Source organism: Macadamia integrifolia, chromosome 7 (assembly GCF_013358625.1).
Source record: "Macadamia integrifolia cultivar HAES 741 chromosome 7, SCU_Mint_v3, whole genome shotgun sequence".
NCBI lineage: Eukaryota > Viridiplantae > Streptophyta > Magnoliopsida > Proteales > Proteaceae > Macadamia > Macadamia integrifolia.
This window is the reverse complement of record NC_056563.1, coordinates 32,807,223-32,825,161: the sequence shown is the minus strand read 5'-3', so window position 1 is coordinate 32,825,161 and position 17,939 is coordinate 32,807,223. Positions and strand designations below refer to the sequence as shown.

The following is a 17,939-nucleotide window of genomic DNA, read 5'->3' as shown; positions in this document are numbered from 1 at the left end:
TTATGGTCCAATTTATAAAAAAATAAAAAAAGAAAAGAAATACAATAGCTGAGAGTTTTTGTAACCATGGTCATATAGGAGTACCTTATATGTAAGCACAGGAACAGAAAGCTGCTTTTCGAAGACGCATTTTCAAAAACAGTGGTAACTTTTGCAGCGGTTTACAAAACTTCAGCCAAAGACCTATGGCTGTTGATTTTCGATCATTGGCTGTGGAAAAAACCACGGCTAAAGACCTCATTTTATACAGTGTTGTATATACATTCTTTCTCATTGTTTTATGGGTTGATATTTTCCAAGTACTTTTACCATGAAATGTAAGTATTATTTCCCCTGTGTATTCATTATTTATTTTTATTTTTATTTTTTATAATTTGTATTTCCTCTAATGAATAAGTTTGTTGAGAATCATAATTGGAAAACCAGGTTTTGACTCAGATGAATCACCTAAGGTGAGTTAGAATTTTGAAAAACCTGGTCAAGAGTCATGTGGGCTTTGTCAGGGTAAAAAATGATCTATTTTTTAAAACATTGTAGCAATAGTCAGCACTCGAGTTCTTAATACCAGGAGGTGCAATTAGCGTGTCGTTTGTTGTCTTATCCAAGACTTTCTCACTCGCATTCTCTTTTGAACGCTTAAAAGCATCCTTGTAGAAGAAAGCCATATTTATTATTAATAAAAAACTTTGACTCAATTGTCTCTTTGAACTCTTTCCATACCTGTTCAGCGTGAACCACTAGGCTTCTGTGGTGATAACATTTCCCACCCTACTCTCTAGATAGAGCTCAGTCCCTCTTCTTCGAGCTCTCTTTAGTTTGGCCGATCTTCGGTTAATACCAGCTATTGATCAGGAGTGAGGTCATCAATCTCCAATTCAACCTTAAAATACTTAAAGAAGTGTCATGCTCCTAGATAATTTTATCAAGGTTTCTCCTCAACTCAACAACCTTGTTTTGGAGTGCTCTCTCTCACTTGGACGTAGTTGTTATGACAGTCTCTAGCTCCTCTTGCGACCAAGCCTCTCATGCCATCATGTCCTCCAATTGTTTGGCCTGCAACCAAGCATTCTTATTACATCCAATTCAAGCAAGAAGAATGTATTTGATGAAAGAGAAGGTCTGGTTCACAAAACTAGGCATTTTTCTCCAAGCACTAGAAACTCAGTTGCATTAAATACTATCAAACCGGTTCACTATTTTAATAGTTCACTTATATCTTGGGAAGCCACGATGACTATTCATCGACTTCCAACTTAATTACATTTGGGGGGGGGGGGGGGAGAGAGAGAGAGAGAGAGAGAGAGAGAGAATTGAACGCAAGTTAGTCTTGGAATTTATTTTTTGATCAGTTGATAGAAATTATTATTCCAACTATGCTTTTATTATTATTATTATTATAATTATTATTATTATTATTATTATTATTATTATTATTATTATTATTTGTGACATTTATTTAATCAACAATTAATTAGTTAACTATGTATTTTAAGAGATGACTAGATCAATTGTGGATTTCCTGGTGAAAGAGGCGGCAAAAAGTCAAAATTCATCTCTAATAGTTCCTATACCCAGGAATATCTTTGACGAGATTGCAAGAGATGCAGCGACAAAACTTAGATGTAGGCTTATGAGATAGCAGTTGTGAGTTCCAGCTGATGACAATGCTGAAGGTGGGGACTCACTTCTTACATTTATATTTGTTTTTACTCTTCTCTTTGTTCTTTGTTCTCGTTTTCTATTCATTTTAATATGATTTGATCATTTACCGAAAAAAGAGATGACTAAAGCTGTTGAATTTATAGTGATTCCGGCAAAGGACCGAGTCTTTTCATTTTTTTCATCGCCAAGTCTACATGACTCTTGATTAAGAATTCAAAACTTTGACTCGATTCAGTTAACTTATCTGAGTCAAAACTAAAATTTCCATTTATTATCATTATTCTTTTATTCTTTTATGATGATGTATGTGGAACAATTTAGACGGGCAAGTGAGGAAGGTTCATCCGCCTTTTGGTGGTCACAAGGAGTTAGGATATCTGGAAATCTATTTCTTTCTTCCCCTCGAATGAAAGAGAACCGGATTCATGTAAGCATAGCCTCCTGGGGTTAATGGGATAAGACTTCACAGGGAATTTAACGACCCAAGACTTTTCAACTGTAAACAAGGCTAGGTCCCTACAAGCCGTCTAATGTCATGGTTGACACAATTCAAGTTTTTAACTTTTAAATCTCAATAACTAAAATTTCTATTTTATTCAAATAATAATAATAATAATAATAATAATATAAATAGATAAATAAAATAGATTTTCTAAAGAATTCTTGAGTGTGATAGGGGGACTTGGAAGCTTTCAAGCTCGAGGCTTGACCGTGGTGCGAATCTTGGACGTCAGGGGTCAATCTCTCCCTATATAAGAAGCCCAATTGGTGCTGATATGATATATGCACCAAGTCTGAACTACTTTTATTATTTTTAATAAGAACTCAGAGCTTCGTTTATTATTCTCCTTCATCATGGCTGCATGTTCTCTAACAGGAAGCTGCCCTACTGTTGCTGCTACACAGCAGGTCTCTCTCTCTCTTTAAAATAGAACATAGTGGGTAGCTTCAACACAAGCCCCAATTGGATCAAACTAATTTTGGCTGAATATAATGCAGGGGCACAAACAGGTGTTTGTTACGGAATGATTGGCAACAATTTACCATCTCAACAAGAAGTTGTGGATCTATACAAATCCAACAACATCCAAAGGATGAGACTCTATTATCCAGATCAAGGAGCTCTCCAGGCCCTAAGTGGCTCCAACATTGAACTCATGTTGGGTGTCTCAAATGATGACCTTCAAGGCATAGCAAGCAGCACTTCCACTGCAAATGACTGGGTACAGACTAATGTGGCACAGTACTCGTCTACTGTAAAATTCCGGTACATCGCCATCAGCAATGAAGTCAGTCCTGTCAATGGCAATTCTCAATATGTAAACTACGTTCTCACCGCCATGCAAAATATTCAAAGTGCAATTTCAGCAGCTGGCTTGCAAATCACAGTGTCCACATCGGTTGATTTTGGACTCCTTGGGACCCCCTACCCTCCATCCCAAGGTGCTTTCAGATCCGATGTGAGTTCATATATAGACCCAATTATATCTTTCCTTGCCGAAAATGGGGCACCACTACTAGCAAATGTGTATCCTTACTTCAGTTACAAGGATAACACTGGTTCCATCTCTCTTTCCTATGCCCTTTTCACATCCTCATCAGTTGTGGTGACAGATCCATATAGTAACCTTGGATACCAAAACCTGTTTGATGCCATGATGGATGCTCTCTACTCTGGTCTAGACAAGGCAGGTGGTTCCAGTGTTGGAATTGTTGTATCGGAGAGTGGTTGGCCAACCACAGGAGGAACCACAACAACAGTAGCAAATGCAGAGACTTACAACAACAATCTGATTCAACATGTAAAGAATGGAACACCAATGAAGTCTGGGTCTTTGGATACATACGTGTTTGCCATGTTTGATGAGAACCTACAGACTCCAGCAGGGGAAGAAAATTACTGGGGAATATTCACTCCAGATAAACAAGCCAAATACCAAATCAGCTTCTCTTAAATGTGTTAAAAGAGAGAAGTGTTGAAGCCTTGAAGGGGTCGTCTAAACTTTGTTTTTTTCCATCTTAAATAAATAAGAGTTACCCATGTCTTTTTTTATGGTAAGATTACCCATGTATGCTGAAATAATTGCCTCCAAGGGGTCGGCTCTAGATTATGTATGAAGTTTAATAAATAAAGGAAGTTTTTCAAAATAATAATAATAATAATAATAATAATAATAATAGTAAGTGAGAGAAATTTTTTTATCACAGATGATTGAATGATGAGACAGTCTAGATGTGACACTTGTCGCTTCTCGCCTCCTCTCTACTCATCTCCTCTAACATCCCCATGATTGAATGATGAGATAATCCAAATGTGATGCTCGTCGCTTCTCCCCCTCCAGCTATCCTCCCCCCCCTAAAAAAAAAAAATTACACTTGATTGATGAGCCTCATAAATCCATTCATCATAATATGAGGAAAACTCCATTGTAATACTATTACATTAAGTGGCAGAAAAGTACAAGTTGTCTTCCTCTCCTCTTCACAACCTCCATCCCGTCGTCCAAGCGTTTTCTTTACGAAGAAAAAAGAAAACCACCACCATAAGGCCACAGTGCTACACCACCTCAACAAACTAGCAAGAACAGAGGAAGATTGACTAAAAAATGAACTCCATTGGGTCGTTGCGGAAAAAATAAATAAATAAATAAAACCAAAACCAAAACCAAGCCTCTGCCTGTTCCTCCTCTCTCTTTCCTCCTCCCTGTCTCTATAGAGATAAAAGAACTTAAGGATCATGGTCGACTCCCGAGGCATGACCCCTTTTCGAGATATCGACTTCATCACAATGGCCACGTCATAGTAACCCTCACCGATGGCTCATACTGCTACTCTCCTAACCATACCCCTCGAGCCTCAGATTCTTTCTCTTCCCCGAAAAAGAGAATCCTGATCTGAACGCATCCCCACCGTCCATTATAACTTTAACACACAAGTCAGAGGTGTGTCAGTTCTGATGAAGGTTTAATTTAAAAAGAAAAAAAAAAAAAAAAAAAGTCTGTTCGTATATAGGGTGGAAAACCGTCCCCACCCGTCCTCACATGGGAACCTGAGCCAAGCCCAAAGTTCAGTTTGCCTTGGAAGCTGAACATAACCCTAATTCCTCCCACTGGGGCAACAACAAAATGTGCCCTTCGTTGGAGAGGATGTGCCATAGGGCCAGTCTAAAAAGATTTAATAGCTTGATGGTTTGAGGCTGTAAAATTTAGGGGTGTCAATTGGTCATGCCAATTTAGATTGGTTTTGGCTGTATCTAATCGGGTTTGCACACTAGAGTATCTCGCACCATGATCAATTCATTTAAGTAATCAGGCCTCATATGTTAGGCATGATTCTATTTATGACTAGTTGATTGAGTGTTGACTCTTAATTGGGCTAAACATGCCTTAAATATACTAATTAGCTAATCGGGATATGAAAGAGTTTTAATTAAGCTTTAAACATGTTATGTTCATGATTCTAAGTATTAGTATTGGATCGGCCATATTGTATTGGAATTAGCAGAGATCGATACCGATATCTGATCAATCTAAATCAAGTATCAATATCGGACCAGGGGTAAATTGTAAAAAGAGTAATTTTTTGTAAAAAGGGAAAATATAACTATTAAGATTAATATCGTATCGATATTGGCAGAAACCGATACCAATATTATTGATACCCAAATCCTTGGTTCTGATAAGTGAACCTACTCTAATTGGGCTATGACTAGGCTTTAAACTTCTTGTGCAAGTTATCGATCAGAGGCCATTGGGTTGCATCTTCGTACCTGGAATGATCATTATTAAAGGACTGGGATTGAATCTAATATATTTATTAATCAGGTTGGATTGATTTAGGCTTTATACAGTTGGACCTGCCAGGCCAGCCGGAAATTGGCACCCATTGTAGATAACCTGGATCCCCCATTTGACTCCTTAAATTGCTTGTGATATTGTTGATTGGGCTATAACGATACAAAAAATGGAAGGGTTAACTCGAAACGCATGTAGAATATGCCCAATTGTAGCCAATAGTGCAAATGCTGCCTAATTCATTGGATTCCTCGGACCAAAAGGAAGCGTTCTACTAAGGAGCTCATAATGTAAGAGGAGCATGCCAAGTTAGAGGCCAAGCTCGCAAGTGGAGCTCGTGCCTTCTGGTCTGAGGTGGTCATAGGTGGAGGCAAGGATTAAAGTATCGGTATCGGTCGCTGTATCGGTCGGTCAAAATTAAGATACGTATCGGAGGGTATCGTATCGTATCGGAGATACACTAAGATACGCTAAAGATACACACATAAATGGATAAGAAACATTTTTTTAAACACTTTTGCATAAAAGAATTTGTTAAAAAAAGCTATTGATAACATGTATTATGTATAAACACTAAATTGAGGGTATCGTACTAAGAATTCAAGGTCTGTAGTTGTCCCATAAATGTAAAATCCTTGATCCCAATCTTAATTTCCACTTTAGTTAGAGAGAAATATGGCTGACAGCAACTTTGGAACAAAAACCCTTCAAAAAATCGTTTTTTTCTGAAAAATTACCCATATTGGCCATTATATGACCGTAGCGCCGATACGTATCGATACTCACCGATACGTACCTATATATATATCGATACTCATCGATATGTGCTGATATATACCGATACGTACCGATCGATACATATCGATACTCACCGATACGTATCAATACATACCGAAACGTACATTTTACCTCAATTTTATATTTCCCATAGAGTCGTATCGTATTAATGTGTATTAGTGGTGTATTGATGCATATCGGTATGTATTGTAGGATATATATCGATACAAAATGATTTAAAAAATTCAATGTATCGTATCGGTGTGTATCGTATCGGCCGACTAAATTTAAGATACGTATCGGAGGGTATCGTATCGGTATCGGAGATACTTAAAACCATGGGTGGAGGTAATACTCTAATTGGAAGGTGGAGAGAAGTTAGGGGGCAAAACTGTCAAAAAGTGTAGGTGGATAAGAAAGGGCAAACGCTTTGGGTAGTTTTTTGAAATTCCTATATTTAATTTGTATAGTTGAATGAAAGAGTGAAAAGTAATTTGGTAAATTGAAACCTAATTTTGAGCAATCTTTTACCCGGAAAAAAAATAAAATAAAATTGAGCAATCGGTTTATTTTCTCAAGGAAGATTTTTGTACCCATTGAACATGTATCATATAATCATGGTTATAATTATCGGAATTGGATGGTCTGATAAGAAAACTATTCCAGTTTTGCATGTTCCCAATTTCAATACCTGGCCGATATTGTATCAGTGTAAAGGTACCAATTAGGGGTAAAAATGTTAGAAAACATTTTTTTTATCACTTATATCCAATTCTATACCGTGCACCAAAACCATGCATATAATGTAGCTTACTTGTTTTTTGCATCAAGCAATAGGTACGATAATAATGGCCATAAAATAAGACAAGTATAATACTGGTTGGCCGACTGCGGGAGATATCGCGACATTAGTAGAGAATGCACAGACCTATAACAATAATCTGATTCAACATGTGAAGAATGGAACCCCAAGGAGGCCTGGGTATTTGGAGACTTATGCGTTTGCCATGTTTGATGAGAATGAAAAGAATCCTGAGTTAGAGAAGCACTGGGGTTTCACTCCTGATAAACAACCCACATACCAATTCAGCTTCTCCTAAATGTGACAAGCTAGGGGATCCTCTGTCTGTGTTTGTTCCCATCATAAATTAATGAGAGTTATTCATGTCCAACTCTGACATTCTTTTCCTTATTTTTTGTCCAGATATATTTTTTTTCTTCTAGTGTGGGCTATGCTGAAATAATTGTCTCAAAGATCCAAAGGGGCTAAAATCACTTGTTTTGACTCTTTGACCCCATATTGTAGGGTTGATCTCAAAATATATGAAAGATCTCCCTTTACATCTGACACTTTCATGGAATACAACTTTCCACAGAATTTTCTATGTATCTATTAGATTGAGTATGAAATTCTCTTTACTATCTGGAAATATGGTATATGTTTCCCTCTTTTCCTCTTAGAATTGAAAATTCTGTATTTACATATCCATACGATTTGAATTCTTAGGTTTCCATTTTTCATAAGTTTGTTTTTTTTTTTTTTTTTTTTAATAATTAAATTCCATACTTTGCTATCTCTTTTGCTAAGAAAATCCACCTTGGGCATTGCCATTTGGAAATACTTTTTAGTCCAGAATGGACACTACAAAAACAATGAGAATGGGATCTGGAAAAGGTGTAGCGGTGGCAGAAACCTTTGGCCCAGCCTGGATTATTTTTGGGCCGTTTTGGGCTTCCTTCAACGGTTTTACTAAGTAGATTTATATCAAATGGGTGGGGCTACAGCATGTCTTCCAAGTCTCAACATGATGGATTAGTATATCCATTGAATCTAGCCTTCAACCACCGAGCCCATGACATTGCCCTCTCAACTAAACCACATGATTGACAGCCTAAGATGGTCTTCCTACAGGGAAAAGATTCATTGTTACCCTAAATCGGAAGGATTTCTCAATGGCCCTTATTCTCTCATGTGGATTGATTATTTGGCAATCTAACTAATTGAATACCTTTCTGAGGATTAGTCGAGGTGCACGTAAGTTGGCCTGAACACCTTAGTTCAGAAAAAAAAAAAAAAGAATACCTTGTATTAATTAATTAATTACACTATGTTCTTCATATTAAAAGGCAACGTCGCTCCTATGCTAACACGAGGACCAATGGGAGAACTTATAGAAGCATTAACAGTTGACAATCATTTCACTGGTCCTAGAAGGCTTGGTGCCTTTAGGCTACTTTTCCCCTTATTTCATTTCATATTGACTAACTAAATTACATTAATGGCTTATTTGAATCTAAATGCAACATTAAAACTAACAATTCATCAGACAATACAACCATGTAACCCATCTTTTCTCCTTGATTTTGTGAATATCACCAACCCAATTCAGAAGTTGCTTGACCTAACTTTAGTAGGAAAATCCATCCAAATCTTTTTTTTGCTTTTCCGTGAGATTGCCCCTTTCCTCGGAATTGGATTTTCCCTTTTTTTCTATGTGGTCAGTGTGGAGGTATCAAAAGATTGCAACAAGGGTGATGGGTATTCGACCAAAAATAAAAAAAAAGGGTAATGGGTATTTTCTGGCAGGGTAAAAAAAAGTCCATCATGGACACATCATTGATGGAGAAGAGATTTGTAATATATATATATATATATATATATATTTAACTTACCAAAAAACCCTTTTAAATGGAATAGAAAAAAACTAATAAAAAGTTATTGCTCCTTCTTTAATCTCTCTCCCTTCATATTTAAATATCTCAATAAAAATAAAAAAAATAAAAAATAAAAAGAAATAAAAAAAAAAACTTGTCCTGTCCTTAAACGTGGGGAGAAAAATTAAAGTGATTAATCCTTTCCATAAATGTGGGAGTGAAAAGCATGGAGAAGAGGGGAGTAGGGGGAAATGGTGGTAAAGTTTTGTAAGACACGTCTATCTCTCTCTCTCTCTAGCCGCAGATACCTCCCGAACTCAAAAGATATGTCCATCCATCTCCCCTGCTTTATCTCTCTTCTCGGCAAGGTTGGGAGATGCAAGAATAAAGGATCCCTATTGTAGAAACGCAACCCTAAAACGATGCAGAAGATAATGGAAAAACAAAACAAACAATGCACACGGATTTTACGAGGTTCGGCAAGGTTGCCTACGTCCCCGGTGAGATGAGATCCTGCTTCACTATCAATGGAGAATAGGGTTACAGCACTCGTCCTCACACCTCTCAGTATTGCTTGCATTACAGAGAAAGAAACCCTCGCTACAAATATATATAGCGAAAAAAACCCTAATCCGGATTAAACTACAATTGCCACCCAAATAAAAAAATTCGAGCGGGGGGCTGCGCCCCCTACACCCCTGCTATGCAGGGGGGCCTCCTGCCCCCCTTGCAACCCCCACGGCCCACTAACCGGCTAGCGGGACCGCCGTCCTGGTTGTCTAGGTGCTGCACCAGTACTCCCTGGATTAAACTGCGACGGAATACAAGACATCATACACCAACACCTATCCCTGAATTCGGACCTTACTTCGTCGTGGCTCTCACTTCCCACATTCACTTCCTTTTATGTTGCTACTCATTGCTTGCACTTCCTTCCTTTTGCAGAACCAAATCTTTATATCACTATGCTTTGTCAATTAATTAATGAGACACCTCAAGATTGAATGTTTAGTGGTATATAAACAGGTTTTTGGAAGGAGGAAATTACCCCTGGCCATGGCTCCCTGAATCTCTTCGATACAAGTCAGATCCCATCGAAATCATCCCTGCCCGTTCTCCCAGGTTTCATTCACAAGGTCAGAATCTAAACTTCAATCTCAAGGACAAATTTGTAATCATTTACAAAAATTCCTGGTTCATTAGTTTCTTCTCTACTGGTATAATTTATTACATCCTATCATCTACCGGAGGAGCCAAAAAGAATTCAGTCTTCATACCCCTTACTGCCCACTACAGAGTAGTGTTCTAACTTTGTATTATACGGTTGGGATTTTGCTCGTGAGAGTAGACTTTCTTAGAAAATCATATTCATACTGTTCTGATATTGATTAATGTTTCTCTACCTTTATTCCCATACAAAAATAGTTGACTACTTAAGTGGCAACTGGAGTACAAACATGAATATTTTGAAAAATTAGAAAAGCTTCATTTTTCTTACTCTATTAATCCTTAGATGCAATTTTAATCCAATAAGAGATCCCATATCACTCTATTTGTTAAAATTGTACAATTGGGGTACTGTCTTACTCCAATGGCCCTCCCTAATAGATCATCATTTCCTCCTCATGGGTTTTAATTTTTGGAACATTTTCTATTCGGCATATCAAGAGGAGAAGCCAGATTTAACAAATTGTTTCAGAACTTAGTAACTTAGATGACAAAAACATTGAAGTGAGCACATGGATTCAAAATGTTAAAATTCCTATTGAAGTGATAAATGATTTACATCACTCTAGATTCGAATATGACCCAATCTGGTTATGTAACATCTCATCATTGGGAATGGGCTAACAAAATCCTGCCCTATCTGAATCCAATTAGGGCACTAATTAGCTCCCCAACTTTTCTCTTGGCCTTCCCAGTGCTTTACAGGGAGGTAAGGACTTACCCAAGGCCTCATACCTGATAAGCACAATTTAAAAAGTAAGTTCTATCCCTTTTATGTTGACTATAGCAACCTCAGGCCATCCAATTAGGGAATGGGCTAACAAAATCCAGTTTAATATTCAGATGGATCACAATCTGTTTGTAAGAGATAACATTCATATATGATCTGAATTCGAATATGACCCAATCTGGTTATGTAACATCTCATCATTGATCTTTTAAAGAATTGACAAGTAAAAGGAAAAAAGCTGGAAAATTATTATATGTTGTTTCCAACCCAACTAAAAAATGTTTGAAGAAGTACAAAATTTATAAATTAAATATTTACTTGTAAAGTTATTATGGATTCTACATATGTGTTGTAATGCCGATTAGATCGGAACTGGATCAAATCATTGACAGCCTTATTCAATATAAATATTTTGACACAAAGAACATTATAAACATTTCTATACTGAAGAACTCCAATTATATGTTAAAATTGCATCTTATTAGGATTTATGTTTGTTAAGTGTGTCTCGAATTCTTGACCCGTTTTGAAGATTGACCCGATCCGACATATTTTGGTGGCGACTCGAATGGAAAATTTTCTGAGATCTGTGATGGAAGCAAAGGGGTATGGTTCGACCGGATCGACTGTGACCCGATGGATCGACCCGCGATTTGAAGTATATACATAATGTACTATTGCTTGTTGAGAAAGTCATTGTATTCTAGGGTTTTCACGCAGTTAGGGTTTCAGGACAAGTTTTTCCTCGCCGCTGCTAGGATGTAATTTCTCTTCTGCATAGTGAATCATCTTCTTCTTTGCCCGAGGACGTAGCACACCACTCTGGTGTGTGAACCTCGTTAAATCTCTGTCGTGTGGATCTATTATCTCATTATTATTCGTGTTTCTTGGTGTTTGATCTAACAAACTGGTATCAGAGCTCTGGGTTACTTCGATCCATGGCTTCAACGAAATACAATATTGATAGGTTTGACGGCAATATCAGTTTTAGTCTATGGCAGGTTCAAATGATGGTTGTTCTCACACAGCAGGGTTTGAAGAAAACCCTATTTGGGAAGGCGAATAAACCTACAACTATGTCCAATGATGATTAGAATGATTTGGATGATAAAGCCCTTTCAGCTATTCAGTTGTGTCTTTCGAATGATGTTCTACAGGAAGTTCTTTCAGAGAAAACGGCTGCAGAGTTATGGGTGAAGTTAGAGAACCTTTACCTCACCAAATCCCTCACCAATAGGTTGAGATTGAAGCAACAACTATATACCCTTCATATGGGTGAAGGTACTTCTATTAAATCCCACATATCTGAGTTCAATTCTATTGTTACTGATTTGAAAAAGGATAGATGTTAAAATAGACGATGAAGATTTGGCCCTATTATTGTTATGTTCTCTGCCTCCATCTTATAAGCATTTTAGGGATACCATGATTTATGGTAGAGAGACAATCTCTATTGAGGATGTCAAAACGAATCTACAAAGCAAGCAGAAGATTAATGATGAGTTGACATCTACCAATAAATCTGATAGCGTTGGTTTGGTAGCTAAAGGGAGAATGAATGAAAGGGGTTCAGATGGTGATAAAAAGAAGGCTAGATCAAAATATAAGCACAAGAATTTAACCTGCAATTACTGTAAGAAAAATGGGCATATTAAATCTGAATGCTATAAGCTTTTAAATAAGCAGAAGGCAGGTGGTGGTGCTCAATATCAATAGAAAAGAGATGATTCTGCAGAAGGTAGTATTGCTGAAGATGAGAGTGAGTCTGATATGCTTTCGGTGACTGATGATAAAGTTAGATCATAGGATGAATGGATTCTTGACTCTGGTTGTTCCTACCATATGTGTCCCAATCGTGAATGATTCTCCACATACGAATCAGTTCGAGGTAGAGTTGTGTCGAAGGGAAATAATGCTTCTCGTAAGACTATTGGAATGAGAACGATCAATATCAAGATGTATGATGGCATTGTCAGAACCTTGTCCAATATCAGGCATGTCCCTGATTTGAAGAAGAATCTCATCAGTTTAGGCACTCTTGATTCAAATGGGTGCAAGTATACAGCTGAAGGTGGAGTCATGAAGATCAGCAAGGGTGTTCTCTTATTAATGAAAGGAATCAAGGTTGGCAGTTTGTATGTGTTGCAGAGTACAACAGTCACTGGGTCTGTTGCAGCAGCTTCATCATCTATGTCTGAATCAGATGTCACAAATTTATGGCACACGAGGTTAAGCCATATGAGTAAAAGAGGGATGGCAACATTAAGTAAAAGGGGCTTGTTGTGTGGTCAGAGTACAGGAGTAATGGAGTTCTGTGAGCATTGTGTGTTTGGGAAGCAGAAAAGAGTTAATTTCAGTACTGCTATTCACAGGACTAAGGGAACTTTGGACTACATTCATTCAGACCTATGGGGGCCCTCCAGGGTTGCTTCAAAGGGGGCTAGTGCAAGATACTTGCTTACTTTCATTGATGATTTCTCTAGGAAGGTTTGGGTCTATTTCTTGAAGTACAAAAATGAAGTATTTGTCACTTTCAAACAGTGGAAAAATTTTCTTGAGAAGTAGACCGGGAAACAAATTAAAAGGTTGAAAACCGATAATGGCCTAGATTTTTGTGAAGGTGACTTTAATGAGTTCTGCAAAAATGAAGGTATTGCAAGACACCATACAGTTGTTAAAACACCCCAGCAGAATGGAGTGGCAGAGCGTATGAATAGAACCTTGTTAGAAAAGGCGAGGTGTATGTTATCAAATGCAGGATTGGGCAAGGAATTCTGGGCAGAAGCAGTTAACACAGCAACCTTTTTGGTGAATCGATCTCCTTGCACAACTATTGAGTGCAAGACTCCAGAAGAAGTTTGGTCAGGTAAACCTGCAGACTACTCAAATTTAAAGTATTTGGATGTCCTACTTATGCACATGTAAATGAAGGGAAGTTGGAACCTAGGGCTAAGAAATGCATTTTTCTTGGGTATGGATCTGGAGTGAAAGGATACAGGTTGTGGTGTCCTGATCCAAAGTCTCCAAAATTTCTTATTAGCAGAGATGTTACTTTTGATGAATCTGCTATGTTGCATCCTAGGAAAAAAGCTCCTATTCATTGTGATGAAGGTCAAGAAAAATCTAGAGAGAAGGTAGAGTTTGAAATTGGTGGTTCATCTTCAAACAAAGCACAATTTACTTTAGTCCAGCTGCCTACTTTTACTGAAGGAGATGATGCTCAAGAGAATCAAGAAGAAGAGCGGTACAACATTGCCAAGGATAGACCAAGGAGGAATATTAAACAACCACAAAAAGTATGGGCATACTGAATTTGTTGCTTATGCATTGTCTGTTGCAGATACAATTGAAAATAGTGAGCCTGCAACATATTCTGAAGTTGTTGCTTCAATTGATTCTACAAAATGGTTGATTGCCATGAATGAGGAGATGGAATCTCTTCATAAAAATCAAACTTGGGATCTTGTGAAGCCGAGAATAGGGAAGAAAATTGTTGATTGCAAATGGGTCTTCAAGAAGAAGGAATCTGCCTCAGGTGTTGAAGATGCTAGGTACAAGGCACGTTTAGTTGCAAAGGGCTGCAGTCAGGTACAAGGAATTGATTTTAATGATGTTTTCTCACCTGTTGTTAAGCATAGTTCTATTCGTGTCCTACTTGCTTTAGTTGCTATGCATGATTTGGAGTTGGAGCAACTTTATGTGAAAACAACATTCTTGCATGGTGAACTAGAAGAACAGATTTATATGCATCAACCTGAAGGATTTGTTATTGAAGGTAAGGAGGACCATGTATTTTTTTTTTGCTAAAAGGTTATTTTATTGAAAGAGAGAAAAGCAAAACAAAGAGAAATACAAAAGGGCAGGCCGATCCCACTAAACCCACTTGCAACCTCCACCTTCGGCATGGCCATCAGCAGAGGGAGCAAGCAGAGGGCTTAGCCAAATCGAAAACGGTGCCTGTCCAACGCATCTGAAGCTAACTCAGCTACTACATGTCTCGGGAACTCCACCGAGAATTCTGAAGTACAAGATTTAGATGCTTTCCTAGCTAGAAAATCAGCCACTACATTAGCTTCACGAAAACAGTGAGTGATCTTCCATTGCACCAACTCCAAAAAGGAAATGGCAGATCTCCATTTCTGCAGGGCGAACCATGGAATCTCCCTTCTTTGAACTGCTGAGACCACCGACGCTGAGTCCGACTCAATCCAAACACCCCTAGCATGATGGTGTCTAGCTAGCAGAATACCCTCTAAAACTGCCTCAAATTCAGCTTCATATATTTGTTTGGCTCCCAAAAAAATGCTAAAAGAGTCGATTACCTTGCCTTTATTGTCCCGTAAGACACCACCAGCACCTGCATTACCTGGATTACCAAGCGAACTACCACCCACATTGATCTTCATCCACGCCCTGGGAGGCTTACACCAGTGAACCTCAAGAGGTGAAGGGGAAGTTGGATTTCTAATACTTAAACCTATCTTCCTGCAGGTCATCAAGTCCGAAATCGAATGAACTTCTTCACTTGACCAGTCACAGCAAAGCTGAACCTCTTGCCTTATACTTTGAAAGACATACCGCACTGCCCTTTCTTTATTTTCTTGCCTTCTTTTATTTCTTTCCCACCAAATATGGTTGATAGTGATGAGCAAACCCAACTTTCATGGCTTCTTTATCTGAATCACATGAGATTTCCTCTTCCACCACTTGAACAATGATTGAATGCTTGGGTGATTTACCCACGCAAGGAGGACCATGTATACTTGTTGAAAAAGTCCCTATATGGTTTGAAACAGTCTCCTAGATAGTGGTATAAAAGGTTTGATTCAGTTATGGCTAGTTTTGGATACTTCAAGTGTCAATATGACTGTTGTGTTTATTTCAGAAAGCTCTCTGATGGGTCATTCATATATTTGTTGCTTTATGTTGATGATATGTTGATTAAAGTAGAAGATAGGAATGAGGTCAATAGGTTGAAGGAACAATTAAGTTCTGAATTTGACATGAAAGATTTGGGGGCAGCAAGGAAGATCCTTGGTATGGAGATCAAGAGGAATAGAAAAGCAGAAAAACTGTGGCTATCTCAACAAAAGTACATTGAGAAGGTATTGAGTCGTTTTGGCATAAAAGATGCCAAACCTGTAACTACTCCTCTTGCATCTCATTTTAGACTTTCAAACTGCTCTATCACCTAAGACAGACGAAGAGGTGGAGTACATGTCACGTGTTCCATACTCTAGTGCAGTTGGCTCCATTATGTATGCTATGGTTTGCATTCGTCCTGACATTTCACAAGCTATCAGTGTGGTGAGCAGATATTTGTCATGTCCAGGTAAAGCTCATTGGGAAGCAGTGAAGTGGATACTTAGGTACTTGAAAAGGACCTTTGGTGTTTTTTTGGAGTTTGGGAGGAATGGTGATAATTTATCTGGTTATGTTGATTCAGATTATACAGGTGATCTTGACAAGAGGAGGTCACTCACAGGCTATGTATTTACTCTTGGAGGAAGTACGGTTAGTTGGAAAGCTACTTTACAGGCTACAGTTGCATTATCTACTACTATAGCAGAGTATATGGCAGTGACTGAGGCAATTAAAGAAGCTATTTGGCTTAGAGGTTTGTTGGGAGAACTCAGCATGGATCATGGGGTGACTGTTGTCCATTGTGATAGCCAGAGTGCTATTCACTTAACTAAAGATCCAATGTATCATGAGAGGACAAAGCACATTGATATTCGGTATCATTTCATAAAAAAGATAATTGCTCAAGGTAATATTCAAGTGTTGAAGATTGGTACTGAAGACAATCCAGTTGATATGTTGACTAAGCCTTTATGTGTTGGTAAGTTCGAGCATTGCTTGAACTTACTTGGTGTTTGTCGTGTTTGAGTTTAGCCCTTTGGAGGGCTATTGGAGAAGATGAAGATATTAGTTATTTGTTTATCTGTTGAAGGAGAATTCAAGGCAAGGTGGAGATTTGTTAAGTTTGTCTCGAATTCTTGACCCGTTTTGAAGATTGACCCGATTTGACATATTTTGGTGGCGACTCGAATGGAAAATTTTCTGAGATCTGTGATGGAAGCAGAGGGTTATGGTTCGACCGGATCGAACGCGACCCGATGGGTTGACCCGCAATTTGGATTATATATATAATGTACTGTTGCTTGTTGAGAAAGTCATTGTATTCTAGGGTTTTCACGCAGTTAGGTTTTCAGGGCGAGTTTTTCCTCGCCGCTGCTAGGGTGTAATTTCTCTTCTGCATAGTGAATCATCTTCTTCTTCGCCCGAGGACATAGCACACCACCCTAGTGTGTGAACCTCGTTAAATCTCTGTCGTGCGGATCTATTATCTCATTATTATTCGTGTTTCTTGGTGTTTGATCTAACAATGTTCATCCAATTGTAAGTAAGTTCATGATGTCGAATGACCTGTTCATCATGCCAAATTCCTATTGGTGGTTATGTGAAAAAGGAGGAGAGTTGATTCATCACCTTCTGATAGGGTGTAACTGTGCTCAAAGTATCTGAAATTATATTTTTGGCTTTCGTTGTCAGACTGAACTGCTAACTAAGTGTCAATTGAGGATTGCTTTGTATTCAAATGGGCCAAAGTAGGGAATATGGGATAATTAGAACATTATATATATATATATATATATATAGAGAGAGAGAGAGAGAGAGAGAGAGAGAGAGAGAGAGAGAAAGAGAGAGACTTTTGTCAAAAGGGATTTCTGTTGCATGTTAGTCTCTTGGGGTGGAAGCCCAATTCTGGAAGTCTTTGTATATATCCTTGACAAGGCTTCCAAATGTGCAGCATGTTAAGGTTTATCTTATGAATTATGATGGAAATTTGGATGACCGTTAAGGAATATAACGAGACATTACCTGCACATTGTGTCAACTCTATTTAGATTTATTGAAGGCAAGAAGGTATGTTTCTAATTTCATTGAATTTGAATCACTAATTTTTTTTTTATGTTTGTATATTTTTTTTAACATTAAAGAATGGCTCTACTAATGTGAAATCTTTTGTTTGTTGCTCTAGGTACTATCATCTCTTTGTGTAACCCAGTATATTTAACGAAGTTAGCTAT

General features: G+C 38.0%; 1 protein-coding gene across 1 annotated transcript; it reads left to right on the top strand.

Annotated features, from left to right (window-relative positions):
• Positions 1 to 1,963: 1,963 nt before the first annotated feature.
• LOC122084932 (glucan endo-1,3-beta-glucosidase-like) lies at positions 1,964 to 7,333 on the top strand. The gene is made up of 3 exons (XM_042653349.1): positions 1,964 to 2,089; positions 2,595 to 3,493; positions 7,207 to 7,333. The coding sequence occupies exons 1-3, from the start codon at positions 1,964 to 1,966 to the stop codon at positions 7,331 to 7,333; spliced, it is 1,152 nt and encodes a 383-aa protein (XP_042509283.1).
• The last annotated feature ends 10,606 nt before the right edge of the window (positions 7,334 to 17,939 follow it).

Bases quoted from the DNA above. Each gene is read 5' to 3' on its own strand.
- LOC122084932 (XM_042653349.1), top strand. From the start codon at position 1,964: ATGTATGTGGAACAATTTAGACGGGCAAGTGAGGAAGGTTCATCCGCC. The intron at 2,090-2,594 runs GTAAGCATAGCC...TCTTTAAAATAG, and splicing joins TGAAAGAGAACCGGATTCAT to AACATAGTGGGTAGCTTCAA. The intron at 3,494-7,206 runs GTCTTTGGATAC...TGGAACCCCAAG, and splicing joins GGAACACCAATGAAGTCTGG to GAGGCCTGGGTATTTGGAGA.